Source organism: Triplophysa dalaica, chromosome 16 (genome assembly GCF_015846415.1).
Source record: "Triplophysa dalaica isolate WHDGS20190420 chromosome 16, ASM1584641v1, whole genome shotgun sequence".
In the NCBI taxonomy this organism is placed as follows: Eukaryota; Metazoa; Chordata; class Actinopteri; order Cypriniformes; family Nemacheilidae; genus Triplophysa; species Triplophysa dalaica.
Window position 1 is genome coordinate 6,562,788 of NC_079557.1, and position 20,112 is coordinate 6,582,899.

At 39.6% G+C, this 20,112-nt stretch overlaps 1 protein-coding gene across 3 annotated transcripts in view; it reads right to left on the reverse strand.

Annotated features, from left to right (window-relative positions):
- Positions 1-698: 698 nt before the first annotated feature.
- Positions 699-20,112, reverse strand: part of lingo2 (leucine rich repeat and Ig domain containing 2) — a 219,995-nt gene continuing 200,581 nt past the window's right edge. For all 3 annotated transcript variants that reach the window (XM_056768894.1, XM_056768895.1, XM_056768896.1), the window contains one exon: positions 699-3,526. In XM_056768894.1, the coding sequence (XP_056624872.1) occupies positions 1,670-3,514 (1,845 nt within the window). In that variant the 5' untranslated portion in view covers positions 3,515-3,526 and the 3' untranslated portion in view covers positions 699-1,669. The remainder of the gene's footprint in view (positions 3,527-20,112) is intronic.

The window sequence follows — 20,112 nt, forward strand, 5'->3', positions numbered from 1 at the left end:
TCATACCCACTGTGTTTGTCATTGCATTGTTCATTGTCATGATGGATGTTGGATAGATGTGGCGTAATGGATGCATCTCGCCTACTCATTTCCCTGACCTAGGGTTTACAGTTTTTTTTTTTTCTTTAGATAACACATGCTTCGCGATGTTCACTACTGGGAGGATAATACTTGCAGTGTCGTGGTTCAATAGAATTTGGTGTCATTCTCACATATATTACTTCTGCTTGTGGTTACTTCGGTTCAACCTCGAACTGTAAAAAAATGTTCACGTAAATTATATGTATTTCTACCGTATAATTACATTTTCTTTCAAATTATATGAGATAAACAAAATATCAAATACAATGGAAACTGAAACTCTCTGCAGTATATCATCAATGCGAGTCCTAAAGTGATAGTTCACCCAAAAAATACATTTTTCAAACTTTCCTCCTTCCACAGTACACAAAAGATATTTTGAACAATGTTAGTAACCGAACAATGGCGGGAAACATTGACTTGCATTTGTTTTGTTTTATGCAACAGAAGTTACTGGGTACAACCTTTTACAAACATTCTTCAAAATATCTTCTTTTGTTTTCTGCAAACAAAAAAGTCATACAGGTTTGAAATGACAAGAGGGTGAGTGAAATGATGACAAATTTGTCCTTTTTTGGGTGAACTTTACCTTTAATTTTCCATTCAGCATCCAGAATATAAATGCGACATCAGAATACAAATCAATATTCTTTATTCCACATAAATGTACTTTTTTCTTTTACTTTTTACAATCTAAATGATTTAACAACAAAATGAGAAACTACCACAACAAAGTCAGAATTTCCTACTAAGAAGGAAAAAATAATGGTGGCAAAATTTTGTACTCTGAACCGAGTAAGAGGTTAGAATCATTGAATGGAGGGGCACAACCAAAACAGATGATCGTCTGAAATTTATGTGCATACATACACAAAAAATAAAAAATGCATGTATTTCAACAATTAAAAAAGACTCCCCTTTGTATTATGGAGTTTAAACGTAAAGGCCATTTGTTAATAAATAATCTCTCTTCTTTTTTTCAGGTTATAAACAAATATAATTTTCTTCAGATCAGGAGAATAACTTGGGGTAGACAAACGACACACGCGTTCTTCTGAGTAACATATCACTCCCGCTAAAGCCCTTTGTCCTCTTTCCTCAAACAGTTTGAGTAGCGAGACGATGGCTTGGTCATATTTCCTTCAACTCATGGGATGTAAATTTTGGCGGCAACTGCATTTTGTGAATAAAGCAACAAAAGAAATTGTTTATACATGTTAACATACACATACATAACTGAGCATTACGTACATATATGCAGGATGATGAAGGAGAGAACAGATTCCCCGTCACTTGGTGGTCACGGTGAGAAAGCATGTGTGAGCCTCGGCAAATAAGAGTAATACTTGAATTTTACAAATCCGTTCTGTACACAATTCAGAAGTGTTGGTGAAACCCCTTTTCACCAAGAGGGTTTCATACAAATTGTTAGTTATTGACACATATTATCCCCCTGTGAAGCCCGAAATCCGGACGTAATATGAGGGGCTGTTGAGTTTCCTGGCATTCATTTGAGCGAGTCCTATCCCAGGTTCCATTAATGAAATAAATATCTGCGTAAACTCCCACTGATATTATCTTAAATGTCTCAAATCATTTTCATGTTAAAGCGCCGCGGTCCAGCGCCTTGTTCTGCCTCCTCACTGGAGGTCCCGTTGGACTTGGAGCGTGGCACGTATTCAATATCAATGTTGTTTTTATGTTTGCCTTTCCCCCGACTCCACACAAACAGGAGCAGGAAACAGAAGAGAACCACTCCTAGGAATGTGAAACAGCCCATGGCTGTAGAAACTAAGATAGTCTTTAGGTCCAGGCCAAAGGTCACATTGGGAAGGTTGGTACCGTTGGCAGTAGCATTGCTCGTATCTGTGTAATGCTGGGTTCTGTTGGCATACAACGAGCCCAGGCTTTTCACTGCTAGTGATACCATAAGTGTGTCGTTGCCTGCAGTGTTAGAGGCCACGCACATGTACACGCCATCATCCTGAACCTCTGCCGCCTTGATATCCAAAGAGCCGTTGATGTGGACCATCACCCTGCCGTGACTCCTGTTGGTCAGGTGTCGCCGACGCGGTGTGACCCAGGAAATGGTGGGTCGTGGGGTTCCCTCCGCGCTGCAGTGCAAACGGGCCGACTGTCCCTCTTCCACCGACACCATCTGTGTCCGATTCTCCCGGATCTTCGGCTTGGTGCATGTCACGTAGTAGGACAGCAGGGTCTCTTTGAACTCCTTGAAGGGACGTCCGTGGATGCCCTCCGGTGTGCTGCACTCAGGCTGGGTGTCCCCGAACGAAATGGAATGACGTCTCTGCAGCAACCACATCAGACGGCAGTCGCATACCAGAGGGTTGTTGTTGATCAACAGCACCTCCAGGGTCTCGGGAGCGTGAAACACTCCCCTCTCCAGGGTATCAAGATGGTTGTGAGAGACGTTTAGCAAGCGGAGCCAGCGGATGCCCTGGAAGGCATACGGTTCGATAGACACCAATTGAGATCCAGCCAACCTCAGCTCCCGCAATCGCACCAGGTCCTGGAGCAGGCCACCCTCCACCGTACGGATGCGACTGTAGGACAGATTGAGGTGCGTGAGGTAAGGCAAATGGCGGAGAGCCTGGTAGGGGAAGGTGGAAAGGTTTGTGTTGGTAACCGTAAGCGTGGTGAGGTTGAGGCCGTGCAGAGAATTTGCGGGGAACACTTCTAGTGATGGCCAATGGTTGATCTCGAGATGACGCAGGTGAAACAGCTTTTTGAAGGAGTAGGGGTGGAGGGAGCTGATACTGAGGTAACGCATATGTAGGCTCACCAGGTTGTGCAGGTGCGACAGGGCATCTGTAGGCACCACCGTCAAGTTACACCTTTCCAACGTCAAGGTCTCCAGCGATAACAGTCCACTAAAGGCCCGATGGGAGATGTAAACCAGCTCGTTGTCTCCGACCTCCAGCGACCTGAGGTTGCGCATGTCCTGAAACATGTAGTCCACCAGAATGACAACTTTGTTGTCGCTGATATCCAATGTAGTCAGGTTGGCGAGTCCGGAGAAGACGCCTAGCGAGAGCAGTTTGATGCGATTGCTCTTTAAACTCAACGAGTAAAGGCTGTAAAGAGAGTTGAAGGCCCCAGGCTCTACATATGCAATGATATTTCCACTCAGGTCTAGTTCTTCTACGTGCGGATAGGCAACAAAGTCGTCAGGGTTGACAGCTTGGATTCGGTTCTTGCTGAGATCAAGGACTCGTGTCTCGATAGGTATTCCGTCAGGAATGGTGGTGTAGCGCTTGCGATGGCAGATGACAGAACGGCTCTGGGCGGAGCAGTCGCAGCGGGAGGGGCAAGCCAGCGTGGAGCCCATAAAAACGGCCACAAGGGCCAGCCCCAGCAAAGGCTGCCAGGACACGGCTGTGTGCAGCATGACTCGACTCAAACAGTCCACCATACTGTCATGGCTCTGAAAAGAGGGAGGATGAGAAATGGTTAGAATATAATAAGAAGGAATCTTAAATGCCCTCATGAGGGTCAAAAACTGTGTATGACATTCTTCTTTGGAACACAAAAGATATTTTGAGTGTCCATACATGGAAGTCTTTTGTTTGGTTGCAAACATTCTTCAAAATATTTTTTGTGTTCTGCCGAAGAAAGTTATAGAGACGTACAATGAGGATGAATATTGTAAAATAATTTTCATTTCCGTATCTTCATATCCTATTGCTTTCTATCTTTATACTCCGATTGCTAAATGGTAGAAATTGATTCAAAGAGGATTACTGACATTGGTTAGCAACATGTAACACAAAATTTACAACAAAGGATTGTTCAATAAAACAAATAAAAAAATCTGTTTTTGTGTTGCCCATGAAGACCTGTTTGGTGAGGTCCAGCAATTACAAATGAGACCTGCCACTGTTCTTGCTTGCTCATGAATTCACAGCCTTGTGAGTGTCCTGGTGTTATTCTTTGTAGGCCAGTTCAATACTACAATTTGGTCTCACTGTCAAATTTCTGCATAGTTCAGCTGGTTTTCAAATGCTTTTTTAAGTAACTGATGTTGACTCATTGACAAAGAAGTTAAAGCTTTCTTAATGCACAAAAAAACATTTTAATTAAAAGACCATTTATTTATAAACATTTATACAGAACTACACAGTGCACAGGGACAACAGAGCACTAAGCAACCTAATTAATTTATATAATAAGGTTCTGGATTAAAAGCAGAAAGCAGCCTGAATTGTTTTGATGTTTGAATGATACTGTTTGTTTGCTATGTCTAGCGAAAAGAACTAGGCCTTGAATTTGAAATTGAAAGTTTACTTTTTCGAACATAATCTCCATTAACTTTAATCAAGTTTGCGTACACACGCCCAATCACACAAGCACACACACATCAATGTGAACCATGATTTCGAGGAAATAAAATTGAGCCCTGAAGCAAATGAATAGAAAAATTGTTGGAGGGCACAATTCGTTGGTGCAAACATTCGAGATGTAATTACTAAGATTATTACAAAAGCTGGAAAGACGAGTAAATGAAGCCTCAGAGGTTAATAAAACACATTTACAGCTTCTTTAGACATTGACCTTAATAAGCTCTCCACAAAGACAAATCATGGCTGAATCACATCTATTAGTTCCTAATATTCTGAGTAAGAAGCTGATTATGTGCGAGGAAAACAACAGGCACAGGCAATCACACATTTAACACATACTGTTGAATGTGAGAGGGCTGTTTGTACTTTGCAAGTATAACTAAAATGGGACACTGCAATGGTACTGTTGTAGTTATTTTGCATCTGGGCACAGCTCATTATAAATTATGAAATGTGTCAGTGTTAGACCTCTAGGGGGCAGGTTTGCATAATAGGGTGATTCAGAAATGTAAAGAGATGCAGTAAATTCAAGCACTCTTATTCATATGATTCACTATAATTGTTCATTTGTTAGATTAGACAATAAATTAAGATTGCAATGTAATCTTTCACAACAGCTACGTTCAGAAAGATTTTCATGTCTAACCTGTGTCCTCTAGATGGTATTCAGGCAACATAATACCATACAATAAATCACAACATTCTCTTAATTTATATAACAATGAAAACACACAATATTTTGGGTTGTCTCAATGTTTTCTCAAATCTGAGAAAAAAATTTCTATCTGAGAAAAAGGTGTAAAAATGAATTCAGGAAAGCTCTAAAGAGTAAGTATGTGTGTGTTAGTGAAGCAGACAGATTGTGAAATAACTTGTGAAAAGTGTAAAGATGCACAGCGCCTCATCTGGTGTGTCATTGGCCGCACTAAATTTAAATGGAAAGAGACGCCCTGCAGCCAAAATACACCTTGCTCGAGTTTTAAAACACGTGCGCACACTTTCATTATACAACCTAAAGTGCCGCACACCAACCAAATCTTATTTTAAACGGGTGGGTGGGGGTAGAAAGATGTATAAAGGGATGTTAACATTGCAGAACGGTCAGTTAAACCGGAACTGAAAAAAACAATGAAAAAAAATCTCTTTAAAAAAAATTAAAGGCTGAACAAAATATGTTTGTTTACCAAAAGTGCATTTTGTGTCTTAAATAAGATCTTGTAATAAGAAGAGAACATCGATTCTTTGATATATATATTATAAGGGAAGTTACATTTAGTGCAGACATCCCACAATCACCCCTTACAGCAGAACATGGCAGACCTATGTTAAGATTTCCTAGAATGAGCAATGATGCATTAAGCTTGTGTTGACACACGTATTCTGGAAAGCAGATGCTTGCTGCAAAGGAACGGTTCTGTAAACATGACATCACAATGTATGAATTAAGAAGCGATAGGAAGTTTTCTCAGGAGGCAGATGTTTCCCTAGAACGCTATTGACAGACCCGTGTATACAAACACACATAGAATCGTCCAAAGATGTGTTCCGTACCTCATATTTAACCAACAATTTGTTCCTAAGTTAACCTTTCACTGAGAATATTGGTTATTTCCCCAAGCTATGTGATTAAGAGATTTAGTGGCTTCTTTGTTGGCTATTCAGTACGGTATTGATTGTAACCGTCTTGGGGAGCTATGTTTAGAGTCAATTGGACTTTATTTGAATCCATACAACATATTTGTACATGAGTCATGCCTCATGGCATTAACACATTTTCAGTGTAAATCTCATGTGTGTTGCAGCAACTAATTGCAGCAATCCAGATGGAGTTTCGTGTTTGTTGTTTTGTAATGCTATACTTTCTTATTGTGTTACTTATCCTCAGCCAATTTTGAATGCCATTTGCAATCCATTTGAATTGTCGATCTATGAAAAACATTTTGACAGTTTGACCCGATCAATAAAAACAACACTGAACTACAAAGTTGTGACAGATTTAATGTACCACTGAATCAGATAAGCAAACATTTCGTTGCTCTTATATGTTGACATGGATGCATGCCTGACCGAGAACGAGAGACCCTGGGACATTTATTTTGCCCGGCGTTCAGACCTGGCTGTGATCGGCTTAAACTTTGTGAATGGTCCTCTCCGGCTCTGTCAACTGGACTAGAACCGAACCTAATACTCTTACGTGGGCTCTCCACCATTTTACGCTCTTTGGCCCTGGCAGTTTCAGGCTTTAGATAACAAACTCGCCCCCTGTGCAGTCAAGCAACACAAGCCATTTTTAAAGCCACGCTGTGCTGTATCTTCTCTTGGTTCTTCTGATGTGGGCCAATGTGATGAGCTTCAGCACTCTGCGTGAGCTCCTTGGAAGATGGGCGACATATTTTGTTTATGGCACGATTAAGATTTTTCAAGCAAACACTGCTCTTGAGATTTAAGACGCTCAATTGCACCGTCGCTCTGAAGGGACGGCGAACAAGCTCTCCGCCAAGGCTAGAGCGATGATGGGACAGAATTGAGTGTAAGCTGTGGAATAATTACACAAAATGAAATATAATCATGCGGAAAGAATGAGGTCCAACGTGCGACACATCATGCATGGTCACTCTTACATTAGCATTCGAGACACCTTGCAGTTTGTATTTAACATAGCATAAGCCAGTGAAGCGTAACTGTTGTATTAATTTGCTGTTTTTCTGTTCTTGCTGTGTGTTTTTGAGCATCTGTTACGTGTATGAGCACCACTGCTAAAAGGCTACATGACGCTATAAGATTGTGGGCCCCATGGTAACTCCAGCGCATGGGGTGTTATTTTTAACTGTTCAAATTAACACACACACACGGACACCAGCTGGACGTGAATCTTCGGAGAAACAACTAGTTCACACAAACAGCTGTGTTAGACGTAAACCCTAAAAATAACACTTATTTTTTTCCTTTCACACTTGCGTTTGTGTTCCTCAGAAGGCACTACTTTACAGCCAAGTGTGTGACATTTTAAGCAGTGACATAATCGCTTGTTTCCTTTTCTGGTGATTGTGTGCAGCTACGGTAGATGACGTATGGATCAGCTTCTGGGGATCTTTAAGATCTGTAGGTTTGAAATATTATTGTCAATAAACGCGCTGGTGTCACCACAAGCTTGGGTGTCTTAATATACCAGACCTTTCCCTCCTCAATGTTCACATCAGGATGAGTGTTAATATTATTAAATCATTGCTTTATTTTAATGAGTCCCGTATCTTCTAATGATGCTGCCCTGAAGGAAAGATATAATTAACTTGCGGGTTAAAGCACAGGAACAGCGAATATATAGCCCTTGATGTTTTATTGGGGTATGTGATATAATCGCAGCCGATGCATGATCATTCTTATGCAAGAATGCCATAATACTTCATCGGAAACAAGATGTGACTTTATCAAAATGACAGCATTGCTTTCTTATCTTATAGGTTGAGAAGTGTTCGACGCAGAACATTTGAATTTGGCAGGTGTTTTGATGCAAAGCGACATACATCACATTCAAGGTACTGTATAGGTTAGGTTTCATTTTGTGCTTTCCTTGAATATCAAATCAATGATCTTGGCATCGCTAGTGCCACGCTTTTCTATTTGAGCTACCTGAACACAGATGTGCCGTATAAGCATATTATGATGCCTAATCTGTCACCCAGCCATCAGAGACATTCTGAGCTGTTCTAGGTGATCCCATGATGTTAGCATTTGACTAAATGTGAGTAACATATCTTCACAGGTCTATTAAATACCACCTTCACTGGTCCATGAACATGAAACCCCAGTGGTCCCCATGACCAAATAAATTCAATTTTTTCGCTATTTACTTGAGTTACAAAGTGACTTTCAACACGTAATCCAATCACAAGCACCCCTGCACTTTTAAAATCCCAATAGCTGTTGGACTAATACAGAAATGACAAACACATTGATTCCTAAACACACCACAAACTAATCCTCTGTGACTGACATGGTTTGGGGTGCGTCTTTTCATCCAATATGTCCTCAAAATAAAAAAATAAAATGTACTGTGGAACAGTTGTCTTTATTCACAGCTCCAAGCTTTAATAGGCTTTGGATTGCTATTGAATTTTTGAACAAAGACGTTAATTCGATTTTCTTTATGTCACATGTTCCAAAAATTTTAAAACAAGAAAAATGGCACGCCAATACAAAACGTTAGCTTTTTTTGTGCAGTAACTGTTTAACAGTCTGCTCATTCCTTAATCTATTTGTTGGATAGTAAATTGTTTCATTTTTGATGACCGTGCTTCAGTAAAATTGCCTCTGACCGGGAGCTTGATTTATTTATCTATTTTGAGGGATGAATTTCATAGTGGGTTGCAAAAAGCCCCGAACAACAATTTACAGTTTTCCACCACCCCATGCGAGGGCCCTCGATTGCTGCGGCAGCACAAACTCTCGTCCCCCGCAGAGGATGTGAGGCGGGATCAACATCTCTGACTGTGGGAATCAAAGGCAGGATGCGAAAACCCCAGTAATTATGCAGCGACCGACCATAAGCTTCACACAGAGAACATCAGGAGGAACGAGACTGCGGTAATGAGAGATAAAGAAACAGACAGAGAGCGGGTTCCTCGTTCCTCTTTCTGATAAACCTGTGTTAAGACTGAAGTCAAGAGTGTTGACCAAATACTGTTTCTCACATTCTTATTCTCTCATCGTATTACTGGCTCAGTGATTCCTTCAAAAAGTGTTTAATGCAAGCAAAATAACTTTGACAAATCTATCATTTAGTCTACTCGCACTTACGTCATTCAAATCTCTGTCTTACCTAACACACAAAGATGTGTTGTTAATAGAAAGAGAAAGCTTTTTCTTAATAGTAAAATGAATGAAACTCCTCATCTAAATCCATTTTAATGGGCTGTGCAAGCAGAGTGTACTAAAAAAGATGAAAAAATGTGATCATACAAATGAACACTGTACAAATTCACACAAATTAACCACTGCTTAAAAGAGTTATGAACTACCATGAGATTGTGTTGCTGAATATTTTTTTTCTGAGAATCATCAGACAGTGTAAATAATGAATATTTTTTATTGCCTAGGAATAGGGCCGTCAAGTGTTTTTACAGAGCACAGGACCAAATCTTTATAGAATTTAAAAGCACAAAGCCGCATTACACAGAGAAAAACCTCACATTTTTTGTTTCAGACTAGCTTACAGGTCATTTCAATCTAAAGGGACAATTTGCACAAAATGTGTGAAAAAGATATTTGGAAGAATGCTTGAAACCCAACAGTCCAACATTGACTACCATATTAGGAAAACTGAGAACAGAACAGTTTGCTTTCCTACATTCTTCAAAATATCTTCTTTTGTGTTCAACAAAACAAAGAAATTGTTCTTAATATGGTGGTCAATAGGGGCCAGAACTGTTTTGATTACAGCATTCTTCCAAATATCTTTCTCTGTGCTCATTAGAACATAGCAATTTATACAGATTTGGAACAACTTGAGGCTGAGAAAATGATGACAGAATTATCATTTTTGGGTGAACTTATCCTTTAAAGGGTTCATATGACACGGCATAAATGAATATTATTGTTTGTTTTAGATGTATGGTAATGTGTATACACGATTTAAGGTTCAAAAATACTTTATTTTCCACATACCGTGCATGTTTGTATCGCATCTCTGCCCCGCCTCTCTGAAACGCGCAGATTTTTAATAAAAGCACATCGCTCTAAAAAGCGAGGTGTGCTTTGATCGGCCAGTTAACCAGTGCATAGTGATTGATGGAACAGTGAGAGTGTGTGACGGAAATGTATCGCAAAGTAATGTAAACTGAAATGTCCTGTTAAGCCAAGTTGATTGTGCTTAAAAATGAAAAAAGTTTTTTTACATAGCACCAGCAAATATGTTATTTACTGCATGTAGTACCAAGAGACAAAGTGTCCTCAATTTCACTGACATCTGTGCAAGGAATTCAGGGTACACTGAACAGATTTAAAAAGAAATATCACCCCAGATACACCAATGCGTGTTATAAAACATACATACATTATAATTATTACATATACATTACATACATATACATTATAAAACAGTACATTTTCCTCGATTCTGTTCCTTGATTCAGTACACAAGGTTACAAACCCTCACTGAACAACCTTCATATGTTCTGCAGCTAAGAGCTCTCTTAGCCTCCGTGTGCGTCGCATATATCTAATCTGATGTGGGGAGACTATTGAACGTATTTACATCGAGGTTCATCATTTATGTGCAAACTTCTCACAATAGGGAATAACACAAAAAGCCCTGCTGCGAGACTCGGCGACTAAAACAGGTTTGCCTCCCTGGGAAGTCCTTAACAATGAGAATTAATGGCTTCTGGATGCCTTTCGACCACCGCTCGAAATGATATAGTCACAAGCATATTTTCCTCACGGTTGCTCAAGTTAATATAATTCATCAAGTTAATGTGCTACGTAAATAGTGTTAAAAAAGAATAAACACACAAGAGCAGCCGAGCTGGAAGTGAGGGAGGGAGAGTCAGGAATAGACACAGAGTGCATTGACTTGAATTACCTTCTAAAGGTAATAGTCAACACTTGAAAGCCAGGCACATCCTGCTCTCCACCCATCAACAAATTCATTGTGCAGCAACAATCCGAAGCAGAGGGCTGAACATTTCTGCTCTCTTAGAGGTACTTGAGAGACAGCGTCTTAAGGATACAGGAATCAATACAGAAGGTACAAAACAAAAGTGATTCCAAACCAGGCTGACTAAAGCTGTTCATAATAGCGGACAGGGATGAAGCCATACACGTATCTTCACAAAATCTAAAAGAGGAGAGGAAACAGATGCCTTCTGTGCTCAGCGTGAATATATTTGGAGTACCAGCAGGAAGCAACAACGATCGTGAGTACAGCTCGCGTGGTCTCGGAGATCCTGGGCCCGTGTGGGAGGCTGAAGTGTGTGTTATCAAGTCGCTGTGTCCGCACTCTGCGCTGAAGAGGTTTAGTCATGAACGTGGACCCGTCTATATCTGGAACACCTCAGGGATGTGTGATAACCACAGGAAACTAACATCGCTGTGTCCGTAAACAAAATAGTACGAACCTAATTTGGATGCATTTTGTCCTGTTTCACACCACACGTGGAAGCGTGTATTTCAGGAAGGTTTATGCATCTACAACGCTTGCTTAAACAGTACGCTGCAGGGTTTTGTTTTTGCTATGCATAGCATGCTGAACTCAGCTTTCAAAGACAGGTAGTTATCTCAACACAAACACCAGTTTCTTCCCAGTAGATCTGACCGAATCCTGGCGATTTCAGCAGTTTATGGTTACACTTTGGTGACCGGGTTTAGTTCTGTGAAAATTGATTTCCAGCATTAAGCAAATGTGCTTTCCTGATGTAAATTAGATTTGACAATGGCCAATTTTGTAATGAGAATCAATGGCTCCCGATAACCTTTCATAATTTACAGCAGGAAACAAATGAATGTCTTTGTGTTATCTAGAATTCATGATTTTCAACAGACAATGCCAACCTGCAAAATTCAAGCCTGGATTGCAAAATGCTGGTTTGTTGACATCCGTTTTTGGATAAAATATGCAGAAATTAGCCTATGCTGGGTTGTTGTTACTTAACCAAGAGCAGTTGGGGTTAAAACATCCCAGCATAAATGAATCTACAACTGTTGGTTTTGCGCATATTTTCCCAACCATGGGTAGAAACCTGCATTTTTTACCCATAGATACGGCACCTTCCCACTAAATGAACAGATTCATGCACACGTGAAAGGCCTATCTTTTCCGCTTTCAAACCACATCTAAATTACACAGACAACATGTAAAGTAGATGACTCATGCTCTCACACAAAATGAAATTACATTTCCGAAACGATAACCTGGAAAATAATGTTGGCAGTCACAGCGTTGAGAACTCGAGGCATCGTGTATTAATGAAGTCTGGCGTACAATGTTTCTAAAGGTTGAACTCCCAAAACAACGCACCCACCACATCTCTCTCCCCTACCCACATCCATTACTCAAGACTAAAATGAGAAACAGCCAGCAAGAGATGTCCAATCTCATCCAGCGTTATTATCATCGGCAGTGCAAATATTCAGCAAAGCTTGTGATCAAATGAAAAGAGTGGGGTACCAGCTTTTTACGTTTCTTCATACCGCCCATGCGGTTTCTCCGACAAGCTCTCTGTAATCCCAGTTGGAATCCAGCTCAAACACAGACTGGTCCTCCATCTCCAGCAGTTAAGACTTTTCTCCTCTCCTCATTTCTCTCCACCTCTTTCCTTCCCGTATCACCCCATACCAAAACGGACTGTTAAACAGCCTATAAAAGCGCAACCTTTAACCTTTAACCAACGCAATAATACATCTTTCATGCATTTTGTTGTGAGCCTCTTTAGTAAGATCATGTGTGTCGAAAGGCTTCATAAGGCAGAACAAATTTTATTTTAATTTTTTTGCATGTCACTGGTATAAGATACTCTACATATCAATCACTTTAACAGAGATTAGCATTTCATTTATGTGCCATTAGCGGTCAAAAAAGTTATGTTAAACGTATTCAATTATAGTCCATCATATCCAGGAGACAGCTGCTTTTTAATGATCCATGAATAATAGATATTAATTGTATCAGTAAGCATAGATAGTCTTAAATACTGTAATTAGATTTAATGCATTAATTTGATGTCACAAGTTTTGGAAAACGGCTCATAATACGAGGGTGTCTTCTCTGTTAGTTGAAACTCAATGAGACATATTGAACCGGGATTTCAGCATTGTGATGACAATCACAAATGGATCTGTCGTTCTCTAATGACGTATCACATGATTCTGGTTTATGATTTTGTTTGCGGTTGATAAGTTACAGTAGAAAGATTGCTATTTTTTGCTAATGGGGGTTACTGGGATAATCAACTTGGATGAACTCTAATGCAGTAGCATGCAGTATAATAAGGGCCATCACGGGAGTCTGTTTTCATTAGTCAAATCTGCGATCGCACGAGATAATCGAAAATGCACTTTGTTATCTGTTGATATATGGTAACCAGTAGTATGAAAGGAATCGCTCATGCAAAAATGAACATTTTGGCATTGATTAGTCAGACTGGTTTGAAATGACTTGAGTAAATAAAGACAGAATTTGCATTTTGGGTGAACTATTATAACATGTGAAGTAAAGCAGCAGGGCATTAAAGCATATAAAATAGGACCAGCAGTAGTGTTTGAATTAGATTTTATCTGCCACCTGTTTGGCACTTTATTGACTAGAAATATGCCCAGTGCTTAACATCAACACAGCAGTATAGAAATCCACCAAAGAACGCAAGATTTTACTACGAAGTATTCAATGTGGAAATTATTTGTGTTCCAATGGAATTAAAGTAACAATCAACTACTTTGCTATGTGTTGCTAAGAAGAATGCTTCAACGTTATAAGTCGGTATAATATAATTTAAGTCCACGTACAAGGCAAATTTCTGTTGACTTTATTACAATTGAAATGGAATTTCTCAATAGAGAATAGAGAATGTGAAGCTGTCGTCACCCCCTATGTTGCATGTTGCGGTGAAGCCGCCATCTTGGGAGGATAATACTCCACTGCTTTTATTGTTTTTATATGTACTGTTACTTGTTTTGTTTGATATATGGAGAAATCGAAAGTGAAAAACCACAGGCTTTTCCTGAACGACTCTGCATAATGCTATTGTGGATTTTTAACACAGAAAGACCGACCCATAGTTATATTTCCCTTATTCAACTGGAAAAACAAAAGACTGCATTGACCCACTAAAAGACATCCTCCCAAGATGGCGCAACATTCAAAGTGGTGTGAGGTTCAAATCACAGGCAATGCACTTATTCATGAATGTACAACTGATTACAATCAACCACGTAGCTTGAAAAGTGCCTCAGTGATAAGACTGAATTAAGGTCTTCCTCGCTGACCCCCTGGTCCCTAGGGAGCCCGAAACCCTTAAGATGGACTACTCATGGCTAATTCTCCCTGCTACTTTATAAGCAACGAGTTAATGAACCTATCAGATGTTGAATGCATGAGTTTCTCCAATACCTCTCCATATTTTACGTTTCTTTCTTATTAGGTGGTCAGAGGGAACCTCCCCAGGGATCCAGGTCCCATTTGCTGTCCAAGAGATTGATTACTCATTGATTATCCCACAGTTTGGAGATGGAAATGAAAACATATGTGAAAAGAAGATTATGGACCGAATCTCAAGATTGCTGATGCTTGTCTTTGTAACTGTTCAATCAATATGACGATATTCCTAAGTTAATGCACCGTGACAACACGGCGTGGCTGTGATTATGACTGGAAATGGTATCTAAAGCAATAAGCATTCAGATTCAATCGACTGCTGTGAATACAACATTACAATCCCAGAGAACAAAGCCTTGTTGTTTTGTTTGCGTTGAAGGATGCTTGTTCGATTTAATTGCTCACATCTAGGACATTATTATACGATGCACTACAGTCAACACACATAGCATTTAAAGGGATAGTTCACCCAAAATAAAAATATGCTTTCATCATTTACTCACCCTCATTTCATTTCAATGTATGACTATGTATGATAACACAAGTAAAAAATTGAAGAATGTTGGTACATAAAACCAATGTGTCACTGGGTCCTACCTTTGTTTGGTTACCAACATTCTTCAAAATGTTTTCTTGTGTGTTCTGCAGAAGAAATAAGAATTGCTTTTACAAATCTGACTCCCATGCAATAGTTGTCATTCATCTCAGTTGAAACTGGTTTAATATGTTCAAATCCATTTAGACTTTAGTTCAACTTAACTTATCCCAAACCTTCCCACACATCCGTGTTAAGGTAGTCTGTATGCTGATAAGCTGATTCGTGCTATTATAAAAGCAGAGCAATCTTCTCGTCTGAAACACCTTTTTAAATTTTCCATTGCGCTAATCCGTGGGCAATTCTCTCAAAGGTCTCCATTTCCCTTTCCTCAGTCTCCTGTTCCTGCTCAGAAATCATCACCTCAAATACTATTATTATTTTGCCTGATTCTTTTACTTGCCTCTAGGTTTCTTAGGTTCCCTGTTTATTTCATGTAAGTGAGAAAAAACAGGAAGTCCAATATAAGAATATTAAAACAAAAGGAGGTACAAAACATACTGAATGGAATGTGAATCTTTAGAGCTCCACAGAGACGAATACAGTGAAATATTAGGTGCTATTATCTTCCGAATACTGATCACGTCATGAACCATACATCTGCCTGTCAGTGTCCTTGGCACATTCAGTGCTTTGAAAATTCTTTCATTTTCCTACACTTTATTCATTTGAACCTGTAAAATATACTTTTTTGTTGCAAGCGAAATAACTTTAGCAGAAAGTTTTTTTCGTGCAATTCCACTGAATGGTTACAAAGTAAGCAAAATCAATGCCTGAGGCGTGCTATTATAGTGTTTTATGGTGCCCATACAAAAACTTGTGTAACACCATAACTATTTATTTTTGTAAATGCCTAAATTATTTGGTTATTGTATGATTTACTATACATCATACTGACTGTATACCAATTTGAATACGCTTATTTAAAAGCATGAGTAAAATGGATTTACATTTTTTTGAGGATCTATTGACAGAAATGCAATATAATATACGTATGTGTATAAAGACCTTACATAAAGAAGTGTTAGGTTTCTATTACATTAGTATGAGCTATTTCTATCTACACACACCGCGGTTCCCATTATATGGAATTCAATACGTTGTTTCTACAGTAGCCCTAAACGGACAAACTCCTCTACAAAGCATGTTTGCTAAATAAAAACGTGACAACATCTTGTATCAGCCAATACATTTACTACATTTTTGTAGGAACTATCCCTTTAAGCACCGAGAAGTCGCCGCTCTGCATCCAGCTTTATAATACTGAATCAAAAGGAAAACAACTTTAACTCTCAGCAGGTAGATAGCTTTGTTACAATGGTCACATGCGAAGATTCTGGCTCTCGGAGAGTCACATGTATCTGTACACATGTGAAGTGTCGAGGCGGGTGTTGGGTCTGGGGTTGTAAGATAAGGTGGAAGAATGGGCTCTCCCACAAACAGTCCCGTTAACAAGCCTTCTAAAAGTCACTATCTCAGTCATTACCCGTGACACATTAGTGATTTCTCTCTCCCTGGCTGCCTTCTTTTTCTGGCCATGCCTACTTTACTTATCGACTCCTGCATAGCCTTCATTAGATGGATCTGATCCAATACAGTCTTCTGAGAAGTGAACTAAATGACAACTTTCAGCTAACAACAAGGGAAATCATGGATTTTTAAATGAAATGGATAACATTGACGGAAGTGATAGATCGTATCTAGCCCAGAGAGTAAAAACACAATGAGACGAGTGAGGAAGAGAGCTGACGTTCGCTACATCACCATCCTTTCTTTACATCTTTATTCATTAGGACTGTTGTTACGTTGGTGCTTTGTCACAGAGCCACCACTATAGATAAACCTTTCGATGACCTGTAAGAATGTTTTCACTTTACTCTTTAATATCAATATACCTCCTTAGTTATTCTATATTACACCTGGAAGTAACTCAACCTCAGTTTGGGAAATTTCCACTGCAAAAAAAGGGTCAAGAAAGCTCGTCCTTTCCTTCTGGTAATGGGTACATTCTCTAAAATTTTGAGAATTTAAAACCCAGAAACATAGCAAACTTAACACAGTTCTTGTAATGACAAGGGTATATGTCACAGTCCATCACAATAACATCAAATGACACAGTGGAGCAATGTCTGCAGGTGTTCTGCTAAAAAATATAAATCTCTCCCACTCTCTAAAGACATTCCTGTCTGTATGAAACTTGTAATTGCCTGGCTTGGGACCCTCACTGCCAGAGGATATGCAACCATAAAGACCAATACACAGAGGACCGGAGATGCCCCGGGGGCCCTTGTTTGTGGAAACTGTGTAGCTTTACCCTTGTTTTAGCTCGAAAACTGTCTTACGAAGTAAAAAAAATCTTGTTACTTTGCTAGTTAGGAAAAAACTCACACATGCCTTGCCATTTGTGCAAAGCTCAATTCATTAAAATAGCTCATCCTTAAGTAGTGCTTGAAAGGAAGTGCCACAAAAAAACTGAAGGACTCTCTTCAAGTGTGGTGATCAGGGCCGGTCACTTCCCATTTGAGACAATAAATTGCTTTATTAAAGGACCTTCGGGTCCAGTGGCCTAATTACTGTCCAGATGGTTGGTGTGCAGAGGGTTGGAGATATCCCACAGCCCAACCCGTACTTATGTTTAATTAGCATTCTACTTTGAGGGCAACGAAGGTGTCACACTTCGCTGATGGTGCTTTATAAAAGTCACATGGGTGAAGGAAGAAAAAACACAAAATATTAGAAAATTAAAATGTACAAATATAACGATTATGCTGGTCCTAATTTAAAAGCACTGCCTTTAAAAAAAAACTTTGATTGGGAAACATCACAGGCCAAACTCAAAATTGCGCAGCTCTTACATGGTACAAGTATGCACACTACAGCTTTTTCAGTTTTTAGTAATTGCTCTATCCCTGCCCACGTAACAGTTGTCTTTCGCCAAGTTCACTTCATAATGTAGCAGGATTGGCTAAAAACTGGACCCAATTTTCATAAACATTTTTTTTATAACATTGTAAAGGCACACATTATGTCGTCAACTTGTCATTTTATAAAAACAAATCTTTAGTTGTCTTCACATCAACAGTCTCTGTCGTTTACTTCCATAAAAGGTCCAGTGTATGAAATTGTGTGCCATCTAGTGGTGAGGTTGCGAAAGGCATCCAACGGCTTACTCTACCTCTCCACTACGGTGGTTGACACGGGGCTATGATGTTGTCAAGTTTCCGCTTCTTTGCTGACGGAGTAACTTATTTACAAAATGCCCTTTGTAGAGCAGTTTAGGGCTTTAGAATTTCAAGCAAAGGGACCTGGGATAAGGTAATAAAAACATAACGCTTCATTGTGTAACGTCGTTATACATCTCTGAAGACATGATTATTATATTGCATTTCTGTCAATAGATCCTCTAAAAAATTATGCATTGGACTTTTGATTTTTATTATTTACAATTCACTATTTTTTACTTACTACTTTCTTGTACGTTCTTACAATATTAAAACATTTTTTTTATTTTAACTAATAATTGTCTAATAAGACATTGCAACTTCTGCCAAGCAATTGCATTATGGGCTCCTAACATGGATTATGCTCAAGATAGAGAGGGATTTGAACAATCCTGGAGGGAGAAACAACACACACACGACTTGACTAAAAACAAACGCAGCTTGCTTCAGGCAAAATCCGTGCAACTCCCACTCCCTACCACTCACATACTCTGGATTAAAAAAATAGTATAAGAAATAAATAAACAAGAACGCACACTGGGTAAAATCGATCAAGCGTTAAACTCCATTCAACAGCTTCCAAAGCAAGCAACAGTTAACCCATCAGTGTCTACACATACACATAATGTACACATTTATAAATGCTGACCAGGGCAAGCACAGGAAAGGGCCTTTCTTAAATAGGTTTCGGTCTCTTAAGACTTCACATTTGCTGCTCATCAGGATGGAATAGAGCTCCTCTCCACACAGAGCTATCTGTGGACCCATCTCTCTTTCATCTGAATTGAAAAGAGTGCGGCAAATAGCAGCGAGGGAGAAGGGGTTCTCGACAATCTCCTGAGCGCTCACCGGCGCCATGGCACATCCGAGCAGGTGATGGGAACTGAACCGTTTCATCGTGCAGAAATGAAGTTGGCACTGGCAGGGAATTTAATAACTTGCTTGAAGTTCAGACGACAACCACATCATGAACACCTGCCAGGCGGTGGTCCCTAACTGGAGCGTGTGCAAAAAGCACCTGCATGCGAAAAAAAGAAGCTACCAAATTCTCATCAACAAAACCCATTGCCACGATCAAGACGAGAGACAAAGATGTGACTGACTTTTATCCTCACAATACAGCTTCACTATAAAGGCTATAGTACAGTTTTCCTCACGGTTGTAAATTGCACATACTGTATATCACATCGGTCCCAAGAGCCCCATTAAACATCCGAGACATCTTATTACAAAAGTAAGGGACTTCAAACGCCACCCCACTTGACAGTGTTTTTGAGCGTATTCATTGTGAAACAGGATTGGGACCTTTCACAAGTTCAGCATTTTTCTGTTTTGACTCTTGAACGCCATGCATTTGCAGATGGGATTGTGGAGATAGACTGCAATTCTGACATACAAGAGTGAGAGAAACAGATATGGAATCCCATGATTAGATTGTCATGAGTGTGAAATAGGCACTACGTTCTCAGTCTTAACAAAGCACACGCATAAGGGGATTCCACGCTCCTGTGGAGAGCATTACTTTGAAGCCTCCCATTTCACAAAGATAGAATATGCGGAAACTTATGGTAATAGCCTGTCAAGAATGAGAGGCATGGCTGAAGTGCTGTCCCCTATTGTTACCAGTCAGAAATTGAGGTACATTTTGGGACGAAGAAAGGTTCCGGAAATTATTCCATCCACCAGAGACAAACAGCATGAGTTTCTATTACACCCGAAGCCGTAATGCACTCTAATAGCCATGTAATGACTCCAGGATCTCTTTAA